General features: G+C 38.8%; 2 protein-coding genes across 6 annotated transcripts in view; one reads left to right on the top strand and one right to left on the bottom strand.

The window, feature by feature from the left end:
* Positions 1-12,668, top strand: part of SLC12A6 (solute carrier family 12 member 6) — an 86,579-nt gene extending 73,911 nt beyond the window's left edge. For all 3 annotated transcript variants that reach the window (XM_033106988.1, XM_033106987.1, XM_033106989.1), the window contains 11 exons: positions 802-900; positions 2,149-2,268; positions 3,039-3,143; positions 3,560-3,728; positions 5,174-5,369; positions 5,898-6,067; positions 6,601-6,732; positions 7,467-7,574; positions 7,777-7,961; positions 8,347-8,480; positions 9,621-12,668. In XM_033106988.1, coding sequence (XP_032962879.1) covers positions 802-900; positions 2,149-2,268; positions 3,039-3,143; positions 3,560-3,728; positions 5,174-5,369; positions 5,898-6,067; positions 6,601-6,732; positions 7,467-7,574; positions 7,777-7,961; positions 8,347-8,480; positions 9,621-9,712 — 1,510 coding nt within the window. In that variant the 3' untranslated portion in view covers positions 9,713-12,668. The remainder of the gene's footprint in view (positions 1-801; positions 901-2,148; positions 2,269-3,038; positions 3,144-3,559; positions 3,729-5,173; positions 5,370-5,897; positions 6,068-6,600; positions 6,733-7,466; positions 7,575-7,776; positions 7,962-8,346; positions 8,481-9,620) is intronic.
* On the bottom strand, positions 12,365-17,685 carry EMC4 (ER membrane protein complex subunit 4). Of its 3 annotated transcripts, none has more exons than XM_033106990.1 (5): positions 17,485-17,676; positions 17,059-17,173; positions 13,615-13,768; positions 13,136-13,296; positions 12,365-12,915 (listed from the first exon to the last, which is right to left on the bottom strand). In XM_033106990.1, the coding sequence occupies exons 1-5, from the start codon at positions 17,568-17,570 to the stop codon at positions 12,880-12,882; spliced, it is 552 nt and encodes a 183-aa protein (XP_032962881.1). In that variant the 5' UTR covers positions 17,571-17,676; the 3' UTR covers positions 12,365-12,879. The 3 variants fall into 3 exon arrangements, with proteins under 3 accessions (XP_032962881.1, XP_032962882.1, XP_032962883.1); XM_033106991.1 differs by having other exon boundaries at positions 17,051-17,173; positions 17,485-17,671; XM_033106992.1 differs by lacking the exon at positions 13,136-13,296 and having other exon boundaries at positions 17,485-17,685.
* Between the last annotated feature and the right edge of the window lie 3,953 nt (positions 17,686-21,638).

The following is a 21,638-nucleotide window of genomic DNA, read 5'->3' as shown; positions in this document are numbered from 1 at the left end:
AGCAGCGATCCCTGTGTGTGATGAATACTGGGGGAAAGATACACACTGAGTGCTCTACGTGCCCTTAAGTGAGGCGTCGAAATGTATGGACACTCAAGAAAGGTGTTCTGGGGGGAGTGACACTTGTATGTTGAAGGAGGAGTGGTTACTTGTTTGCTAAGCAACAGAGGAGTGAGAGCTACTTCGGGCAGGAGAAGTGTGTGAACTAATTGAGGGAAGAAATAATGCAGTGCGTCTAGAGAGCTGCAAGCTGTTTGGCTTTCACAGAGTGAAAGGTGCGTGTTGGGGGGAGAGCAGCAGACCAGAGAAGGAGGGCGAGCCAGATCACACAGGACCTGGAACTTTTACCTGGAAGCAGGGGGTAATCCTTTGAGAACAAAATGATTATGTTTTAGAATGATCAATTTGGTATAAAAGATAGATTCGAAGGAAGCTAAAATTGAGCTGGGAGTGCCAATTGGAGGCTTGTTTAATCTGGCAAAGAAGCAATGAGAGTCTGAACTAAGGTGATAGTGGTAGATTTTTCAATATGTAGAATAGGGCTTGATAAGTGAATTGGGACAAGGATGAGTAACGAAAAAGAACATCTGGGTGAGGAGTGGTTGTATCATCGCTGAAAGAGGGCGTAGGAGGGTGAGTAGGTTTGTAGGGAGAAGTTTGTTTCTCTACTTCCTAGTCTGAATCAAAGGCGAGTGAGCTAGAACAAAGGCTTCAGTACAGCAGAGGTCCCCAGTTATTTAAAATAGCCCTTGAAGAATCATTTTACAATAGTAGTCATTCCTCTGTTTTTTATTCTGCCAGGTTTTTTCTCATGTGTTACCTCTTTGTGAACTTGGCTTGTGCCTTGCAAACATTACTTCGAACACCCAACTGGAGACCCCGGTTCCGCTACTACCACTGGTAAGTCTGATTTTTTTCTTCTTTTTCCCTACATTTGGAAAGAATCCATCTTTGAACTTAGAAAACTAGGAGATTCTGGGTTCTTGATAGGATTTTTTTTTTTGGCCAGCTCTTTCAACTTTCATGCTCACCTGAATTCCCAACCTACCACCATGTTTTTTTATATATTGCTTTCTAATAACTGATAGCACTTAATTGAGAATAAAGATCAAAACTGTGTGTAATAAATATTTCCATCCTGCTACATTCTTCAGGTTAAAACAAACTTCCCTTTGTATATCTCTTTTCCCTCTTAGCTAAGCACCGGACTTCATTACTTTCTGTCTTTGCTCTCATATTCTCATCAGTTTCATTCTCAAACCTCTTCCTTATGACAGTTTCATTTAGTAGTTAAGAGTGCGAGCCTTGGATTCAGATGACCTAAGTCCAAATGTCAGCGCTGCTGTTTCCTAGCTTTGTAACCTTCAACAAAGCACATACCCACGAAAATGTCATCTTACTCATTTGTAAAATAGGACTAATACTATTATCTGTCTCATGGGCTTGTTTTGAGATAATCTGAAGTGCTTAGCACAGTGCCTGGTACACGGTAAAGCTCTCAACGAAATGTTAACTACAGCTGCTGCTATCGTGTTCAAGTCTCCCCGGTCTACAGGAGCCATCATGTGTTTAGCTACCACTGCATCTCTTTCCCATTTCTTTTCTCTCATAACTAAAAGTTCTTTACTATATCCTGTATGGAGCTGTTGTTACATTCCTCTTTCCTAACTTTCTTCTTGACCCTTTGCTGCTTCACTTATCAGCAGTGGGCATTGATATAACTTTATCTGGCAAAAATTTAGATCTTCAACTGGTCTTAACACCTCCAGTCCTCTTTCTAGCTTTAATTTTAGTTAAAAAAAACTTTTTTGTGTATTACTACTGTGCTTTTATTATTTTTCTCTTTCTCTTTACCCTATATATTCATTAGATCCTAATCCCCAGGTTAATAGCTCTCCTGTTTATTTTTTGAAATGAATCATAGCACTAAGAAGTTCATTTCACAGAAGAACTTGAGTAAATATAGTTGTCTAACTCTCTGATGTTGCATTTTTCGAAAGTTCTGTCTGCAGTAGATTGGATTTTTTTTTTTTTTTTCAGAAAATATAACCCCTCACCACAGTTTAAGAAGCACCGCTAGCACAGGCTTCTTTTTTAACTACTTAGAAAAACATTTGTTTGTTTGTGTTTTTGTTTTTAATTTTCTAGGGCCCTTTCTTTCATGGGAATGAGTATCTGTCTGGCTCTGATGTTCATTTCTTCCTGGTATTATGCCATCGTAGCTATGGTAATAGCTGGTATGATCTACAAGTATATCGAGTACCAAGGGTAAGTCTGTAGATTTAACCTTGATCACTGCTAAAAGAATCAAAACCGCATAGTTTAGTTACAGCCAGCCCAAGGAAAATTGCATTAAGGATCCAGATAACTTCATTCCTAACTCAATTCTGTACCCCTGATTCTCTTAATCATTTTACAGCCACAAGCTTTTGATGACAAGGGAAACCTGTTGAGAAAGTATGAATGGACCAATGAAAAAATAAGTAAAAGACATATCCAAATAATAATAATGAGTATTAAAGTATAACGCAAATATAAATATTTTTGCTTACTTCTTCAGTCAAGGGGTTGTCTCTGAAATGAAAAAAAATTAGTCCTGAATAACTAAGTAACAACTAAGACTTGACTAACAACTTCCAAAAATTGGCAATAATAACACCCTGATCAGAAGATTACATTGAATTTTACTTTCTCCCATTATTTTCAAAATAATCTTTGGATCTGTATTAATTTCCTAATTCAAATTGCTATTTAACATTGTTGCTTTTGAATAGTTACATAGAAGGACAAGTGAGTGACCCTTCCAGCCTTTATTCTGAACTGTTGTAACAGTACGTACAGTCTGTTGATGAACAGTAGGTTTGATCTGCTTACGAGTGAGTTCATGCTGGTAAAGAACATTATATAAAAATCAGTATGAATTTTAATCTTCTGCCTTGTGCATGTTAGTTTTAGATTCAGAAAAAAATACACTTTATGTTTTGCTATTGAACTTGCTGTTTAAATCTGTCCCTGCTCTTTTCTCCTTTTCCTCCCAGAGCTGAGAAAGAATGGGGTGATGGTATCCGTGGGCTGTCCCTGAGTGCAGCCCGATTTGCTTTGCTTCGGCTGGAGGAAGGACCTCCACATACTAAAAACTGGAGGTAAAGAAATCAACAGAGCTTTAGTGGTGTTTGGCGCATAGTTAACAGAAATGTGTGCTTCATTGATTATAGGATAAGGAAATCATGTGACTCAAGACATTGATGTAATCGACTTTTTTTGAACTGTCCCAAATCCTTGATTCCTTTATTCTTTTTTCTTCGTCATGTGATTTATGATCTAGATGTCTACCATTTTTCTTCTTCTTTGAAGATTGGTCAATTTGAAATAATACTGGAAAGATTCAAAATAATTCTATACTTCTTGTCCTATCATTTCCTCTAATCTCTTCCTTCTGTCAAATTACATATTTTATACAGATCTCCTGAGTTAAAGGGTAGAATTGTCATTGTATTCCCCTAATCCAAAGTGTTTTGTCCCTCCTACCCCACCCCCACCCCCACCAATTTCTCTACAGGCCTCAGTTGCTCGTGTTGCTGAAACTAGATGAAGACTTACACGTCAAGCATCCTCGCCTCCTCACCTTTGCTTCGCAGCTTAAAGCAGGAAAGGGTCTCACAATCGTGGGTTCCGTTATTGTGGGGAACTTCCTGGAGAACTATGGGGAAGCTTTAGCTGCTGAGCAGGTAAGAGTCAAGGCTATTGACTTAGTGGAATTTAGCTTAGGGTTTTGAGATGTTTAGTAGTAAGTCTCAGATATCTAAATCCCTTTCCTGAGTGATCTAGGAGATTTCTCTCTGAATGCTGACTTTTGAGCAGTCAAATTCTCTAAAATAATAAGATGAGCCGGAAGATAGTACTGTTTTCTTTCTTCCTATTTAAAGCATTACTAAGCTATAAGATTTTAAGGCTAAGCAATATTTCCAAATAGACTCCAAACATTGACTCAGCCCTGAGAGAAGTCAGGTAAACAAATCCATCCTTTGAAATATGGCAGTGGTTCTTCTCAATCTTTTGAAAAGGAATAATGAGTAACTTTTCTTCCTCTTTATTAATCTATGTGGTATCATGAGCAAGATTTCTTTGCTACTTCTGGTTAGCTTGCTTAATATTAAAGTTCTCCCTGAAGAAGAAAGTAGTTTTTTTGTTTGTTTTTTAAGGAGGGCACCACTCACATTGGCCCATGCAGGGATTGAACCGGCAACCTTGGTGTTATTAGCACCATGATCTAACCAACTGAGCACACCAGCCACCCCAAAGAAAGTAGTTTTTCACTCTAATATTTATTATACATGATAGAATTAATCCCTTGTTTGGAGAAATTTTCAATTACTTTTCAAAATTTTCACTAGATCTCATTTTGGAATGTTTTGAAACGCTAAATCTAGAAATGCTGGGGGAGGGGGGGAGGAAACGGTCCAAAATGACGGTAAAAATATATAAAAAGCACAGAGTTGAAAATCAAGAGACCCTGCTTATTATCTTTGCTACATAACAGACTTAATCTGCCTTCAGGAAAGTCACGTCCATTTTCCACATAGTTATTCCCTTCACCTTTCCACCAAGAGAGTAGAGTAAGCGAAATAAAATGTCATCCCCAAATTGGCTTGAATAAATAAAAGTAAATCAAGTACAAATGTCATCAGTAATCACCATTAAAATTTCCAAAAGGATACGGAAGTAGGAGAAACAAAAAAGAAAACATACCTGAGAAAATTCTAAAGTGAGCCTGAATGATCAGATTGAATTTCTAGCCGTGTGAATCAGGGCATGAGTGGGACTGAGGAAGGAAGGTGATCGTGGGCACACTCTCCCTGGCCAGTTAAGAAGGAATGTTGAATCTTCATTTTGTGAAGAGTCATAGTCTTGATTTTTTGTGTGCATTACCAAGAAAGAAGAGCAGAATAGAGAAAAGGCAGAGGAACTACATGTAGACAACCACCTGTATAAGAAATAAGCACTTAGAAAGTGAAAAAGACAAAAGATAATGAAATTTCATTGGGATAACTTTTTGTACTTTCCTATAGGAGATGTGGTCTTATGCAGAGTTTGGAAAGGGAATAAAATATGGAGGAATAATAGGTTAAAAGTTCAGGATGAAACAACTCAGTGTTGAAATTCTGTCTTTCAGACCATAAAGCACCTAATGGAGGCAGAGAAGGTGAAGGGATTCTGCCAGCTGGTGGTCGCTGCCAAACTGAAAGAGGGCATTTCCCACCTCATCCAGTCATGTGGCCTTGGGGGCATGAAGCACAACACGGTGGTGATGGGATGGCCTAATGGCTGGCGTCAGAGTGAAGATGCTCGAGCTTGGAAGACTTTTATTGGTACAAAACACTTGTCGTACCATCCTGGGGGCCCAAGTAGAGGATATACGTAGTTAAATCCCTGTTATCCTAACCCCATCCTCCAAGGGCATCTAAATAACTACTAATAGTAATGACCTTATTCTGCTCAACCCCTCAGTTTTACATTATGTTCATGACGTTTATCTCTGTCAAAGTCTTATGTTAGGAATTATCTCTGAAAATGGCCACATTGACATTCTCACAGGAATTGGAAGGATTGTCCCTCAGCCTCAAAATCTCCCAAATTCACATATTCCCCCCTTAGCAGTGTAATAAACAGAACAGATCTAGTAATGCACATCCTGGTATTCAGTCTGATTCCATTAGCGCTTCAGATTTTTCTCAGTGATTTTTGCTACTTGATGAGGTATAACCTACTATGGGACTCCTTGCTCAAGGAAATGGAAGGGAATATTATCCCTGCTTTCCTGACATGGTGGGAAGCAAGGCAGTCCTAAGGATTCTTCTCTGCTTTTCCTGATGGCTTTTCTCTGTTTTTCTCCCTAGGCACAGTGCGAGTGACAACTGCTGCCCACCTGGCCCTGCTGGTGGCAAAGAACATCTCCTTCTTCCCCAGTAACGTGGAGCAGTTCTCTGAGGGCCACATTGACGTGTGGTGGATTGTGCACGACGGGGGGATGCTCATGCTGTTACCATTCCTGCTCAAACAGCACAAGGCACGTTAGACATCTTTTTAAAAGTCCTTCTTCCTTGTCTTCTGTCCTGTTTATTAGATAAATTCTTCTCTTTGATCATATAGTATTAGCACTTACAATCAGAAGAGTTGGGGATTATTCTTGGCTCTCACATGATCCCAGTGTCAGCCTTATGAGAAATAGTTTTCTCTGTAATTCCTATTTCGAAATGCAATTTTGCAAACTGGTCAAGTTCCATATGAGCCCATATAGTCCCACATAGTCTGTATGCATGGCGTCATCAATATGCTCTCCGAACAAAGCCCCCTCTTAATGTAGCATATGCCATCTTTTCTTTTTGCCAGTTTTTTTCTTGTTAAGAACAACTCCTTAAGACAATATTTCATGTGTTTCCTAGTCAAGCTTTTGCCCTTGTACAATAATGTAGCAAGTAGGAATAAATACCCTGATCCTATAACAAGGTTGCTCTAGGCAAAAATGCCGTATATTTTAGGAAATAACTCTTTTTTGCCTTCTTGCACCTAATTTTCCGTTTATGCATGGTACTTGGTCAGGTGTGGCGAAAATGCAACATACGGATTTTCACAGTAGCCCAACTAGAGGACAACAGTATTCAGATGAAGAAGGACCTGGCCACCTTCCTGTATCACCTGCGCATTGAGGCAGAGGTGGAAGTGGTGGAGATGGTAAGAAAGCTGACTTTGAGAACAAAGAGACCACCCTTCCCCTATCCTGTCTTCCTAGAACCTTTTCTGGTTTGGGAAATTCTTCAGCTGCAAATATGGATTAATCCCTTAGTTCTAACAAAACCCTAATATATTGATCTAGATAAGTAGAATGTGTATGTGATACGTACCGTGTTTCCCCGAAAATAAGACCTAGCTGGACATCAGCTCTAATGCGTCTTTTGGAGCAAAAATTAATATAGGACTGGGTCCGGATCTTATATTAATTTTTGCTCCAAAAAACGCATTAGAGCTGATTGTCCGGGTAGGTCTTATGTTCGGGGAAACCCGGTATTTGGTGGTTTTTTTTTTTATTTTTGCTTTATTGTTTGTTTGTTAGTTATACAGCCCTATGTTTCTGCCAGATTCTTGTCGCTTAATATAATTTTAGTAAATTTTAATTCTAGATTCATGCTAATATCAGATAGGTTTCTTTTTTCATAAACTGGCAGTATTAAAAAGAAAGGCTGGAAGTTACGTTTTGTGTTTTAAGGAAACATATGTAATGGTTCCATTTGAGCCACAATCCACAGTATTGTGTTTATGTAGCTCAGCTACTGAACAAAATAGGAGTGAAACAAGCTGATATTGTGATACCTTCTCTGGTTTAATTTAGTGTGTAGAAATGAAAATGTATGGTTCATCCTTCTTTCTTCTTTGTGTTTATTGCCCACTCGGTGTGATTTATGTGGCAGCATGACAGTGACATATCAGCTTATACTTATGAACGTACTCTGATGATGGAGCAAAGGTCCCAGATGCTCCGGCACATGCGACTGTCCAAAACAGAGCGGGACAGAGAGGTGAGACCTTGCTGCATTAATCTAATCCTGCCCTATGAAGTCACTGAAAGGGATGATACTGTATTGTTCTCATAAGATGAGATTCTTTCCTTCTCACTTTATCAGTTATTCCAATATAATCACATTATTGTTTCAAAATAATTGAAAGATGAAGCATAAGGGAAAATTCGGTAGAGTCACAGCTGTGTTGGGCCTTCCTCAGGCACAGCTGGTGAAAGACCGGAACTCGATGCTAAGATTGACCAGCATTGGCTCTGATGAAGATGAAGAGACAGAAACCTATCAGGAGAAGGTGCACATGACTTGGACGAAAGACAAGTATATGGCATCCCGGGGGCAGAAAGCCAAGTCAATGGAAGGATTCCAGGACCTGCTTAATATGCGTCCGTAAGTTTTCCAACTCACAAGCTCATCACATAACATAGTATCCTATTCAGCGCCACAGGTGTGACTTTGCCTGGATTCACAGGATCCTGTTCTTCATTTCAGTCCAAGTCCAGCCATCTCTCTTGTTTGCCTGTGCATATCAGCTGAGTGCCATTAACAGTGCATACTAGCTAATCATCCTTCTCCGTACGGTGTTCCTAGTATAAAACAAGCATAGAATGGGAAAACTCAAGCTGCTAATGCTATACGGAAATCATTTTGTTTGTTCCATTATGTTTACTCCAAGCAAAAAAGCTTAGTAGCTCGGTTTTTAAGGCCGACTAGATGCCTAGTTCTCTCTGTGCCTTAACCATGTTTCTCCCCCTTCCCTCCCGCCCCCTCCCAGGGATCAGTCCAATGTGAGGCGAATGCATACAGCAGTGAAACTCAACGAGGTTATAGTTAACAAGTCCCATGAAGCAAAACTGGTTTTGTTGAATATGCCAGGGCCACCCCGAAACCCTGAGGGTGATGAAAACTGTATCCTTTCCAAGAATGGAGCTACTAGTAGGGGAAATTCTGTTTGCGTCTTAGATGAGACCACGAGGTAACTATATAAATCATTGTCTACGCCCACATTTCCTTCTTGAGGAGGGAAGACTTTTAAAATTTTTAAAAGTCTTAGGCAAGGATTCTTACAAAATAGTGAGATTAATGTCCTTTTGGGGAGCTAGGGGTATAATTTGTTCTCTCTGAACACTAAAGAGACTTTTTAGGTACAGTGTTTCCCTGAAAATAAGACCTAGCTGGAACAAAAATTAATATAAGACCAGTCTTATTTTAACTATAAGACTGGGTATAATCTAATTTTACTATAAGACTGGGTCTAATATAAGACTGGGTCTTGTATTAGTTTTTGCTCCAAGAGACACATTAGAGCTGATGGTCCGGCTAGGTCTTATTTTTGGGGAAACAGTGTAGTACGTTTGCAACATAACTTCTAATAGTATTTTAGAACCCTTTCTGACAGTCCTAGAAATGGAATACCTACATCTTTTCTCCTTTTCAGGCTCTACCCACTTGCAAAAGCCTCTTTCTTTTGGATGGAGTTAGGGGAGAAGCAGTTGAAGTGGAATCTCCTCTGAGAGGAAAACAAAAGAGATAAAGAGTCTTTCTCATACTCTTGATTCCAGGATTGCTTTTATGGTACCCCTTCAGCACTGCAGTGGCATATACTGGCCCATTTCCACCAGTCCCATTAAGGAAAAGAGGTTAAAAGAAAAAAAAGGTGGCAGAAAAATACGACTTGAGCAGCTTCACTTAGAAATTATTTGGGTTCTCTCTAGGAATCTTACAAACTGCACTGTTGTGGCCTTTTCTTCTTTTTTGGCTTATTTTGCTACATAATAACATTACTTGTGGGTTTTCCCCATTTAAAAAAAAAAATTAAGGAAAAAAAATCTAACAAATGGGGAAGTCTTTTATTATATATGCAAAGGTACTAGATCCCTGGATTACTTCACAAGGTTAAATTGAATCCAAAGTTCAATCTTCTAATTCTGCGTGTATAATTAAAACAAGCGTGTTGATTTTGCAGCTTTATAATCAGATAAACTGATTAACATACCAGGTAATTAAGTGTGCTCTTCTGCCTGTGTGTCTCCTTGACAAATTCTGAAGACATGGAGTTCCTAGAAGTGCTCACCGAGGGGCTGGAGCGCGTCCTCCTTGTCCGCGGTGGTGGCAGTGAAGTGATCACCATTTATTCCTAATCTACTCCTTAATGACTCTGCTTGGCTTCATCTTTCCGAAAAGGCTTCCATCCTCCATGGAAGTGCCGGCTCTTTACTCCCACCCATCAACTAGAGGCCTGTGTTCTGTGCACAGCACACTGAACTCTTGACGAGCTGAGCCTCAAGTACTTGTGTGAAAAAGTACAAATAGATCTGCACTTTGCTCCCATATGATCTGCTATCCTCACAGAAGAAGCAAATATTCCCTCAGCATCAGAACAATGGGCAAGTCCTAAAGCCATGTCTATACCAGCTGAAAGCAATTAACAAGGTACACCAACCAGTCAAATGAATAGGCAGAAAGGATTAGAAATTCAACTGAAGACAAAAGGCAAGTATATATCCAGCATTAAAGATGAGTCTCGGAAGTCATGGTTCATTGATGACACCATTAAGTCAGTCAGAGAAACAGCCGCATCATACGAAGGAATTCATGGCCAGTATATGGGGATCTGACATTCTGGTGAAGATAACCTATAGCAAGCCAAGAAGAAAACCTTTCTAAGCTAGTTTTCTTGAGTGTATTCACTGTTCTCCACGACTCTAACTTTATGTTAGGGTACTAATATGCAAAAACTGAAATACGGCTGCTTCTTCCTCCAAAACGAGCTTTTCCCCAAAATACCAGGTTTAAGTACACATACTGCGTTGGTGTTTATTTCAGTTGTTTCTCAAAACCCACTCTGTGGTTAAGACTTTAATACAGGGAGTGTTACCATGGAAATTGTTTTTAAAAGTGGAGTAAAAGTTATTTTTTCCAGGTTCTTTTCAAATAACCAAACTAAGGAAACTCCAAAAGTTGGCTCTTGAGATTTACTGATAGTCTGGTTACCTACGTGACATGGGCAAACATACAAGCTGTTACCTGCTAGAGATGATGATGCACATAGACCAGTAGGTTCACATTTCCTTCTCCCTTTTATGCCCTCTGGGTTAGTAGGCACGGGTCAACAACCATAGGAACAGCAGGAAGACTAGCTAAAATCCTTCCCTAAAGGGTTTCTACTATCTTTCTAAGGGGGGATCCAACAATGAAATTGGAAGTTCTAGAGCCATATTCCTTCCGTAGTGCCAAAGGTATTGAGCTGCTGGTACTCTGCTTACCTACTTCACCGAGTGGCATGCAATTGGCACTGGCCTGATTCAAGAAACTTTTTTCACTAAGAACCCTGTAGACTCATTTCTAAAGCCATAGTGAAGATCTGAGGCACTTACCTAAATGCCCAGACTTGAGAACTTTCAATTTTACTCTTCATTCTGACTGCAGAAAGTTGGCTTTAAACCAAGATTACCCAAGCCAAGTCTTCTGCTGTTGCAGTTTTAGCTCTAAATGTGTCAAGGAAATACTTGTGCAAACTTAACTTTTTATTTGCTGATTCACTGATCACATAACACCTGGCTTTCAAGCATAGGGAAATGACCCAGTGTGACTGAATGGTAATTTCAGATATAGGAAATCTTCCTTTCTTTCACAGGATACGTTATTTAGAGAAACTATCTTGCCTGTAGTCATGTCTGCTTTTGAGTCTTACTATATTAATGATAAATAGTGCCCCTTTTTTGATTATCCAACAGGTTATGGAGCAAGCTGACTTAGGTGCCAGGAGACTATTCATTTGACCCTACAGAGGAGAAAACCCTTCAATGTGGCTTAAGAAACTGAGTCATTTCAATTTGTTCCCTTTGCTTTTTCCACCTCCAGGCCCAGTCAGGGTAACAAAGCAGACAGAATGTTTTTCATTCTGCTCCTTCCTGCAGAGGGTAGAAGCATTGTTTACAACTTGCATTGCAACACTCCATTGCTTAGTTGAGTCTAGCAGTAGTGGGACAGGTCCCCCAGGACCCAAGATATTAAACATCCATGCTCTCAAGGTTGGCCTGCCCAGGATTTCCTCCGCATATACACACTCTCTGGCCAAAGTCATATATATATTTTTCCATATAGAAAAAATATGGGCAGAAATTAAGGTTAATTTTAAAAGAGCTTTTTGTGATTGGAGCTCCTTAAGAATCTCTTAAAGGAATAAGGGAATTAGTGGCTGGATACTATATAGCCACTACTACAGCCTCTAAAACAGAAAATCACTGTTATGTGGGAAAATGGTTATTAGGCCAGATTTAAACTCCTCTCTGTCTAGAGCATTTCATGTCTATATGCTGCTTATGTTGTTTGTCTGCAGTGTCTTGTCTTTTTTAATCACTGCAAATAAAGCAATACCGAAAACTTGGTAAGAATGCACCTTAGGGGAAGGGATTTTGTTTCAAGAAGGAAGAGAAAGGAAAGATCTCCTCCTGTCTTTTGAGTAAGATCCAGCTTTTAAGTCTGAGCTATGACTTTACCAGGGCAGGGTATAACATGCATTCTCTACTTGCTGGCCCTCTGCCTTCTATAGCTGTCTTAAAAGCTGAAGTTTGAACTGCGATATCTGCTTGACAGGTACTAGGTTCCTCTTGGCAGGGGGAAGATCACCACTTTGCATCTTCCATTGCCTCAGATTCCTGTGGCCCCAACGATTCCTCCAGTCCTCATTCCCCCTAAACATGTTTAAAGTCCATTATTGTGGATATTAAAGTAGTATTGTGGATATTACACTGTAAGCATATTTATGTGCTCTTTTTTGGTCTGCTTTATTTCTTTTCATCATGTATAATCAGAATCCAGCATTAGTTTCTCACATCTTCCACAAGTGTCTCCAACAGAATCTTTACGTCCCAGCTTGTGTTAAATAAAAGTGAAATACTAAGGAAAGTAGATTTAAGGGAAACTTGTACAACTTTTTTTAAGCATTATTCTCAGCCATTTAATTTATTGAAAGGAGATGCTGCTGTGGTTCTTGATTTAGCAGCAACCATTCTTTTGTTTACATAGTTATGGTTTTATTTGTTGTTTTGCTCTATACTGGAAACATAAATAAAGTTTTCTACATTATTTTCATTCAAGGGTTATGGTATAGTTTCTTTGTTTGTAGTGATATGCACATTGTCTTTCTAGGATGTGTCTCCTCACCACAGAGAAAAGAGCGCTTCTGGTTCTTCTCAGCATGAGTGGTAGTATTAGGGGTAAATCTTACTGAGGAGCCACTGGGCATAAAAGACATTGTAAATGAGATCCAAGTACTTAGGCACCAGGGGCTTCTTTCTCAGGTTCACAAAAGCAGTCCTCCACCACTGAACTCCATCCTCTGAAACAAAGAGTAAACAGGTAAGTGGGAATGAGTAGTGAAATAATTTCCTGAATCAAGTACTATTTTGTTTTATCCTTAAAAAGATAACTTCCTAGTGGATCTTATTTCTTAAGAAATGAGCTCTGATATCAACTCTAATCCCCACCATCAAATGGGTCAGCTCTTTATTTACTGTGCATTACAACTGGCCCCAAATCTAACTGTTCTTTTGCCTTACCTCAGGGGGCTCAATGAAGGCTAACCAGTCTGATGCGTGTGTAGGCAATAGTCCCATGGACTGGCACTTATAAACAGCCAATGCCAAACCCATGAGGTTCCCAATGAGATACACCAAACCCTGAAGAAACTTCTGGCTTGAACTTTCTAGCATCTTGAAAGCTGTTGGGAGTAACAGAAAGCGTCAAAAACAAAACAACTTTTTTCGTTTCAACATGAATCAGGCCATCTATTAAAATAGTATCAATAATAGAGACAGACCCCATAGTAAGATCACAAATAGGAAGATCGTTAAAAGTGAGCAAAAAACCACGATAAACAACTGTTTTCCCCACCATGTCAACACCACTACCATCACCCTACACAACCTCCCCCTGTTACTAGCCAAGAGCCTCGCCAAAAATCCAATATGGGTTTCGCCTAAGAATTTGCATTTAATTCTTAAACTTTGGGAAGGGTTATTATTTCAGGAATACTTACTGGCTGAAATGGCCATAAGTGCCTGAATGGGTCGCCAAGCCATCATACACACCATCATAGTAGGGAAGATGGAGATAGTATTGCCTGCCATGTACATGATGAAGAGGTTCATCGGAATCTGTTTGAGGGGACCCAAGGCAATGTCCCAGCAGCGCTAAAACAAAGACAATTTTAACCTCCAATCATTACCCTCAGTCTCACATTTATTGTATCACTAATATTAAAGTCAAATGAACACAATTATCAATTCTGCTTCTGACTGAGCTGACACCTCCATTCCACCACCTCTGACCTCCATGTTGCCACAGGAAGCTTGCTCTCCCACTAAAGATAAGGCATCCTCACCATGTGTTTTGTTTTTCCCTATAGGTTTTCCTGATGTCATTTACCCCCATAATTCTAGCAACAGATAGATTTTCTCTGCTTTGTCCATGTACTTCTACATCTATCATTGTCCTATCTACAACTGAAGAAAGATAAATCCACGTAGTGGGAGATTACCACATCTCAATAACTAATAGAACAAACAAAACAAGATATAGAAGATTTGAATGACATTAACAAACTTAACCCAACTGACATACATAGACACTGCACCCAACAATTGCAGAATTCACATTCTTTTCAAACACACATGGGACATTTACAAAAACTGACCACGTGCTGAGAGTGAGCCATGAAGGAAGTGTCAATAACTCTCAAAGAACTCAAATTATACAAAACATATTCTTTGATTACCACGCAATTAAGCTAGAAATCAATAACAAAAAGATAACTAGAAAATCCCTATAAATTGGAATTAACAAATGTACTCTCAGTAATCCATGAATCAAAGACATTATAATGGAAAATATAAATATTGTTACCTGATAACAAAAACACATTAACACTTGTGGGACATAGCTAGAGCTTTGAGAAATTTATAACTTTAAATACATATTAGAAGACTAAAAATAAAGTAACCATCTGCCGTGCTTCCCCGAAAATAAGACATAGCCAGACCATCTAATGCGTCTTTTGGAGCAAAAATTAATATAAGACCCGGTATAATTATACCCAAGACTGGGTATAATGTAATGTAATATAATAAATACTAGGTCATAATTAATTTTTGCTCTAAAAGACGCATTAGAGCTAATGATCCGGCTAGGTCTTATTTTCAGGGAAACATGGTATTTCAAGAAGTTAGAAAGAGAACCCCAAGGAAAGGAAAAGGAAGGAAATAAAAATGAGAGCAGAAATTAATGAAATTGTCTTTAAATCAACAAAGCCAAAGGTGTTTTTTTCAAAAGATTAATAAAACCATTACTGGTGAGCATGACAAGAAAAAAAGAATGGAAGATAAATATTCAACATCAGGAATGAAAAAAGGGGTATCTCTATAGGTCTTAAAGATACTAAAGTGATCATATTATGAATTTTAGGAAATGGATAAATTCCTAGCAAAAATACACCTTACCTAAATAGCAGAAGAAATTGGAAATATAAATAGTCCTATAACTGTTTAAGAAACTGAATATATAATTAGGCCCAGGTGGTTTCCTTGGCAAATTCTAAATATTTAAGGAAAAAATAAAGCGAATCTTATACAAACTCAGAGAATGAATATGAACATTGTACAACTCATATGGGGCCTCATAAATACCAAAACCTGACTAGGGCATTAAGAGAAAAGTTTATAGACCAGTATCAGTCATGACCCTAATGCAAAACTCCTAAACAAAATATTAATAAAGCTAATCTAGCTATATAAAAATAATAATACACCACTATCCATTTGGGTTTACTCACATCAAAAAACAAATGGCCATACTTAAATAGTTCCCTAATGTGTCTTACATAGAAGATCATTTATTTGGAAGTTTAAATATCAAATTGTCAGAATGGTTCTAAAAGAGGTATTTTATGATAATCTACTTTTAAAATTGGGCCATTTTAATAATTTTACTATCTTGTATTATGTTACAATTTGATGCCAAGATGAAAAATGATACTTATCAAGAAAAGAATTGAAATCACCTCTGTCATTTTCATGTGACAATCGCCTGAATTTCATGAAACAGATCATTTGGTATTGAACAATATTAAGGCTGAGAGGAAAGAAAGTGCAGGCACTGTTCTAGGCACTTGAGAGACAAAATCCTGCTCTTATGGAGCTCTGAAGAATGAACAGACAAAATAAGTAAACTATATCATATATATGAATGACATGGAGAAATATAAAATAGGAAAATAGAATAGTTGAGTGCCATGAGGGTAGGCTTCACTAAGAAGGTAACATTTGAGAGACTTACAGAGATGAGGGAACAAGTCATAAAGGTAGCTAGGGGAAGAGTATTCCAGGAAGAGGGAAGAACAAGTACAAAAAGCCTGAGGTGAGAGCTTGCCTGGCATATTGAGGAAGCAGCAAGGAGACCACAGTCTGACTAGACTGGAGTGAACAAAGGGGAAAGTGGTAGGAGATGAAAAAGACGTTACAAGAGACTCGATCAATGTAGAGTTATGTAGAACATTATAAAGACTTTGGCGTTTACACTAAGTGAAATGAGCGACAGAAAGGTTTTGAGTAGGAATGATTAAAAGGATCATTCTGGCTGCTGTGCAAGGTGGAAGTAGTGAGACCAGTTAGAGGTCTACCACAGAGAGGGGCACAAGGAATCTTGGGGATGAAGAAAATGTTCTCCTTCAAATTGGTTGGGGTTTCATGGTGGTATACCACGATCAAAGCTCATCAGATTGTACCCTTTAAATCACTGGTTCTCAACTGAGGGCAATTTGCCTTCCTGGAGACATTTGGTAATGTTGGAGACATTTTTGGTTACAACTGGGGAAGGGTACTTTTGGCATCTAATGGGGAGAGGCCAGGGATACTGCTAAATTCTACAGTGCACACTACAGCCCCCACAACAAAGAATCATTCAGCCCAAAATATCAATAGTACTGAAGCTGAAAAACTATAATTTAAATGAATGCAGTTTACTGTACATAAACTATACTTCAAAAGGATTTTTTTTTCAGTCTATTGCAGAAATCTGAGTGAAGGACGGTAGTGGATTAGACCAGGATGATAGGTGAAGGTAAGAAGTAGTAAGATTCTGAATCTATTTTGAAGGTAAAGCAAACAGAAGATCCTGATAGATTGGTTGTGTGGTATAAGGGAATTAAAGTAGAAAAGGATGACTTCAACTGAAAGGTTTTGCCACCGGCAGATCATTTTCGAACTACTTTCTATTGTTAATGTTCTGAAAGTCTTCGTTTTCTAATTATTCAGTATTTTTGGAGCTGATACATAAACTACTGTAACACTAATCTCAAGCATTTTAGCTACCAAGTATTTGGGATAAGGGCCATCTGCAGTAAGATATGCATATGCTGCCTGGGAGAGGAGAGAGTGTATAGGTCAGGACTAGCCCAAAGACGACCTTGACATCTATACCTCTGTACCTTCTCCACCAGGATCCGGTCTGTCTCTTGTACGCTGGTATCAGGCACTTGCTTGTCCAAGTACCCTACTGGGTACAGCGAGTCTCCCTGGCCACCGCCCCGGTCACTTCGGCCCCTAAAGAACCAAACCAAGAAACTAAGGCTGCAGACTCCCACATTTCATAACCCACATTTCCTGTTCTTCTAATCATAGGAGTAAAGATCCTCAGATGCACCTCCCAGATTAGATCAAGCCCTCCTGTGGGATCGTCAGACCCCTACCTAATAATGGGAGGACTGCAATAAGCACCCTTTGGGCATAGAAATCTCCACGGCAGAGAAACCGCTAGCTCCCCAGGAGTCGTCTTGGTACTACCCATCCTTTTCAGGTTCCATCGGGGGCAGTTCTGTGGGGAAGCCTCTACGAGCTACGCCCAGGGTCCTCACCTGCTGCCTCCTCCAGGCCCGCTCAGCTCAATGGCCCACTTGAAGCGCCGGCCTCGGTTGGCCACCAGGCTCCCCTGGGCCGTCATGGCAAGGGCCGCCTACCAATGCAGCGAAGCTCTTCACTCTACGGTGTAGCCGAGGCTCTCTCCCCCAGGGCGTCCGCGACTTCCGGTCTCACTCTGCCAGTCCACTTCCGGCGCGTGTGTGTAGATGTCACTTCCGCTCCGGAAATTGGGTGGCAGAGCGTAGACAGTTCTTGGAGGTACAGAGGCTGGGAGGTGAGAAAAGGCGACAGAACTTAAGTCTTGCAAAAGCGATCTCGCGCGCTCCCTTCTTTCTGAAGAGAGGTCTCTGACCTCGGAGGTGCGCTTTATGGGGCAGAAGGAAAGGCCATGCTGACTGCGTTAGGAGTTGAAGCCTAGAAAACCTTTTTGGACTCCTTCGCTCTCCCGGGAATACAAGGTTCCAGTCTCGGTTTAAATCCTTTTTTCACCACGGATTGTGTGACCTTGAGAGAGTTATTTAGTAGCTTCCGAGTATTGATTGTCCACTGTATTCCAGGAGCCTTCTGTTCATTATTTCACTTAATTCTCACAGTAACTTGACGAGGTATATCTATCCCCGTTCTGCACAAAAGCTAGAAGGCATTGTGGGCGTGGAAAGGCTCGTGGGCTCAAGATTCAGTTGGCCTTTTGAATCCTGGCTTCATTTCTTGTGTGACCTTTGTTAAATTCTGTTTCAAACCTCTTCATACGTAAATGTTGGATAATCTTTCAAAGCTTGTTGTGTGAGGTTAAAAGTAGTGCTCGCCACAGGAGCATGATGTGTTTTTTTAAATGTCATTAAATAATCTACATTATTCGTAGTGATTGGATTTTGTATTAAGTTGTACAACTAATCATAATTTAACCTATTATTGGATATTTCAGTTGTTTCCTGTTTTATTTTCCCCTTTTATATCTAGTGTTGCTGCGAACCTCTTTGCAGGTCTTATTTCCTTAAGTTAAATTCCCAGAAGTGCGATTGCGGGATCAAAGAGTATGCATATTTTAAAGGAATTTTCACTTAAAAAACCGCTAGAAAAATTGTACCAATCTACATTCCACCGGCTACTACAAAATTATTTTTAAAAATTTAATTGCCAGTTTGAATATGGTACCGAATTATTTTTAAAATTTGTATTTCTTTGACTCCACGTTATTTGATGTGGGGTGGGGGAACAGGTTGGAGTGCTGTGACGCTGGTTGGGAGGTAAGGTTGAAAAGAGCCTCCTTAGCCAGCTAAAGATTTTAGACCCTTGAAGGTGATGGTGATCTGGAGACACTGAGGATTACCATCCCCACTTTGTTTTCAGATTTTAGAAATACGTGTTCATAGAGGAGTGTGTGAATAAGGCAGGAGTGAAAAAGGCTTTTCCCCTTCCAATCCGTTCTACAATGTATAGCTATCTAATCATAGGAAGACTCAGCTTGTACATTGCTTTCCTGCTTCTTTCTACTTTCCTGCCTTCATCACATAATCTGATGAACCTTCAGGTTTCATCTCAAGCTTCACAAGGGTCTTGGCCCTATTGGGCATTCCTCTGTCCCACTAATTTCTGCATAGTTGCACCTACTGAATTGCATTATTTGTTGACATCCTCTGAGGACTTCTCTCTACCACCCTCACCCTACCCTAAATTCCTTGAGGGTAGAAACTATATGTTCATTGTCTTTGATTCCACAGCCTATTATTGCCTTGCACATATAAAGTACTAAATAAATGTTTAGTGAATGTGAGTCAATTAATTGAAAGCACATATATAAAACTGTGTGTCTACTATAATTACATTTATGTTAAAAAAAACACCTAAAAATTAGAAGGGAAAGAATACGTTAAAAATGTTTTATGTTATATTGTGGTAATGATTTTCATGGAATTTCGTCTGATTTTCAAGTCGTTCTTGTTATGCTTCTTTCATACATTTTAAAGGAACACTAAAATATGCTAGTCCTTTGAATCATATACTCCTCCCCTTTTAAAGTACTCCCCTACTTCTTTAAAGCATTTTTAACTATAACCTTAATCAAAGTTGCTCTGGCTTCAATAGAGTATTCCAGATCTTCTATTCATTTATCCTAGGAATCCTCATAGTGTTATTTGCTAAAACATGTTCCAAAGAGCATGAAGATTTGGGCACTGAGCTAAGGAAGGGGTTCCAAGGTCAAATAAGTTCAAGAAATACTACACGTTATATTCTGCACATATACCCCAGAAATTCTCAGTGCTATTAGTATAACATATTAAAACTATGAGAAATGATTCAGTAAAGAATTTCCTTTAATTTTGTTTCCCAATTTACCTGATTTAGAACACCCCCCCTTTTTTTCTTATCACTTCTGTTAGGGTCCAATGGAATCAGTGTTCTATAGAACCCTATAGGGGCAGATGGTGGTATGCATGCTAGAATTCAGGAGAAAGATGAAAGCGTTCTGTAAAACTGCTTGTTGTTTTTAAGATTATTAGAATATCATTAGAAGTAATCCTTAATGGAAATGGAGTTGTAAGTTAGAACTAAACTTGCGAGGATTCAAGTTTTTACACAAATTGTGTTTTGCAAGAAAAATAAAGGGAAGCCTAGATTCTCTAATCCTGACTCCAAATGAACCACTTGAGTCACTTTGAGTTAGGAACTTTCTTGGCCTTAATGTCTTCATCTATAAAATAAGAGACTTATACTAGATGTCTCCTAAGGGAACTTCTAGGTCTAAAATATATTTTTTAAAACATTTTGCATATTATTCTTTCATAATATAGAAAAAAGACTCAAATGATAAACACATAAAGGAGTAATGGAAGTTTAGATTATTTAAGTTGTTCTTTCCCATTCTTTTCCTAGTTCTCTGCATTGTGTAGGAATCACTTTGGATTTAAAAATATATACATTTTTAAAAATGTAACTATGTATAGTGATGGATGTTAACTAAACTAATTATAAATACATACGTAAATCATGTTGTACACCTAAAACAAATACAATGTTATGTCAGTTATATCCATATTTTAAAAAATAAAATTTAAAAAAGGAAAATATAATTTTTAATGAAGTAACATTGATTAATAACATATAAGTTTCAGGTATACAACATTATAACTCGATATCTGTGTGTACTATAGCATGCTCACCACCCAAAGTCTAGTTTCCATCCTTCACCATACATTTGACCCCCTTTACCCATTTTGTCCTCTCTCCACCCCCCCTTATAACATGACATGATTCTAAACCCGAAAGCATAATGGTTCTCTGTCCTGGGTCCACAGGAGATTCACCTGGGGAGCTCTTTAAAAGATACCTGGGCCACACCTCCAGAGATTCTAAGTCATTTGCGTAGGGTGGAACATGGGGGATCAGTATTTTTTATGGCTCTCCAGGTGATTCTGCTGTGCAGCAAGGAATCAGAACCCCTGACCTAGAGCATTTAATTGCTCAAAATAAGAAGGTTTGAATGTACACAAACTAGTTTAAACAATCATTAGTTTTTGAGAGCCTCCCTGTATGCTTCCCACTAGACTAAACTTGAATTAGAAAATAGTGAGAAGTTCAGTGAGAATACTGAACTTGAACTTGTAAATGTTAAACTTCCCTTACTTTGTGCCTTTGAGCAAATACGATTTTAATTAAACTGAAAAGTCACACCAGGATTCCATAGGTTATACGAGTTATCTTGTTTGACTTTATAATTTGTGCCACCTACACAGTTTTTGTTTTTAAGCCCCCCACCCCTTTTTAGGAGTTAAGTTGATTACTTTTAATACTTCATGCTATTCTCTTCAGAGCAGTTTCATTTGGATTGAAACATGAAGGAGGAAATTTTCACCAGATTTACAGAACTACATCCCTCTAAAGGATAAAAGCTTTTCTAGGTAATATGTAAAGTTTTTAGTATATGCCATTTAATAATGTCTCTATAATAATTCTATTTGGCTATCCTCACTGTTCCTAAAGCTTTTAAGCCTTTTGGCAGCTTTAGTAAAATGGGCTTCCATTGCAAATTCCCAGTTATTTGTGTTATTTAACTCTACTTTTATTACCATGTTTCCCCGAAAATAAGACCTAGCCAGACAATCAGCTCTAATGCGTCTTTGGGAGCAAAAATCAATATAAGATCCAGTCT

This window comes from Rhinolophus ferrumequinum, chromosome 6 (genome assembly GCF_004115265.2).
Source record: "Rhinolophus ferrumequinum isolate MPI-CBG mRhiFer1 chromosome 6, mRhiFer1_v1.p, whole genome shotgun sequence".
In the NCBI taxonomy this organism is placed as follows: Eukaryota; Metazoa; Chordata; class Mammalia; order Chiroptera; family Rhinolophidae; genus Rhinolophus; species Rhinolophus ferrumequinum.
Note: the sequence above shows the minus strand (reverse complement) of the source record. Positions and strands in the feature narration are given on the sequence as shown.

Excerpts from the sequence above, each read along its gene's own strand:
- EMC4 (XM_033106990.1), bottom strand. The coding sequence starts at position 17,570 with ATGACGGCCCAGGGGAGCCTGGTGGCCAACCGAGGCCGGCGCTTCAAG. Across the intron at positions 17,174-17,484 it reads GGGCCTGGAGGAGGCAGCAG|GGGCCGAAGTGACCGGGGCG; the intron begins GTGAGGACCCTG and ends TTGGTTCTTTAG. Across the intron at positions 13,297-13,614 it reads ACTTATGGCCATTTCAGCCA|CTTTCAAGATGCTAGAAAGT; the intron begins GTAAGTATTCCT and ends TACTCCCAACAG.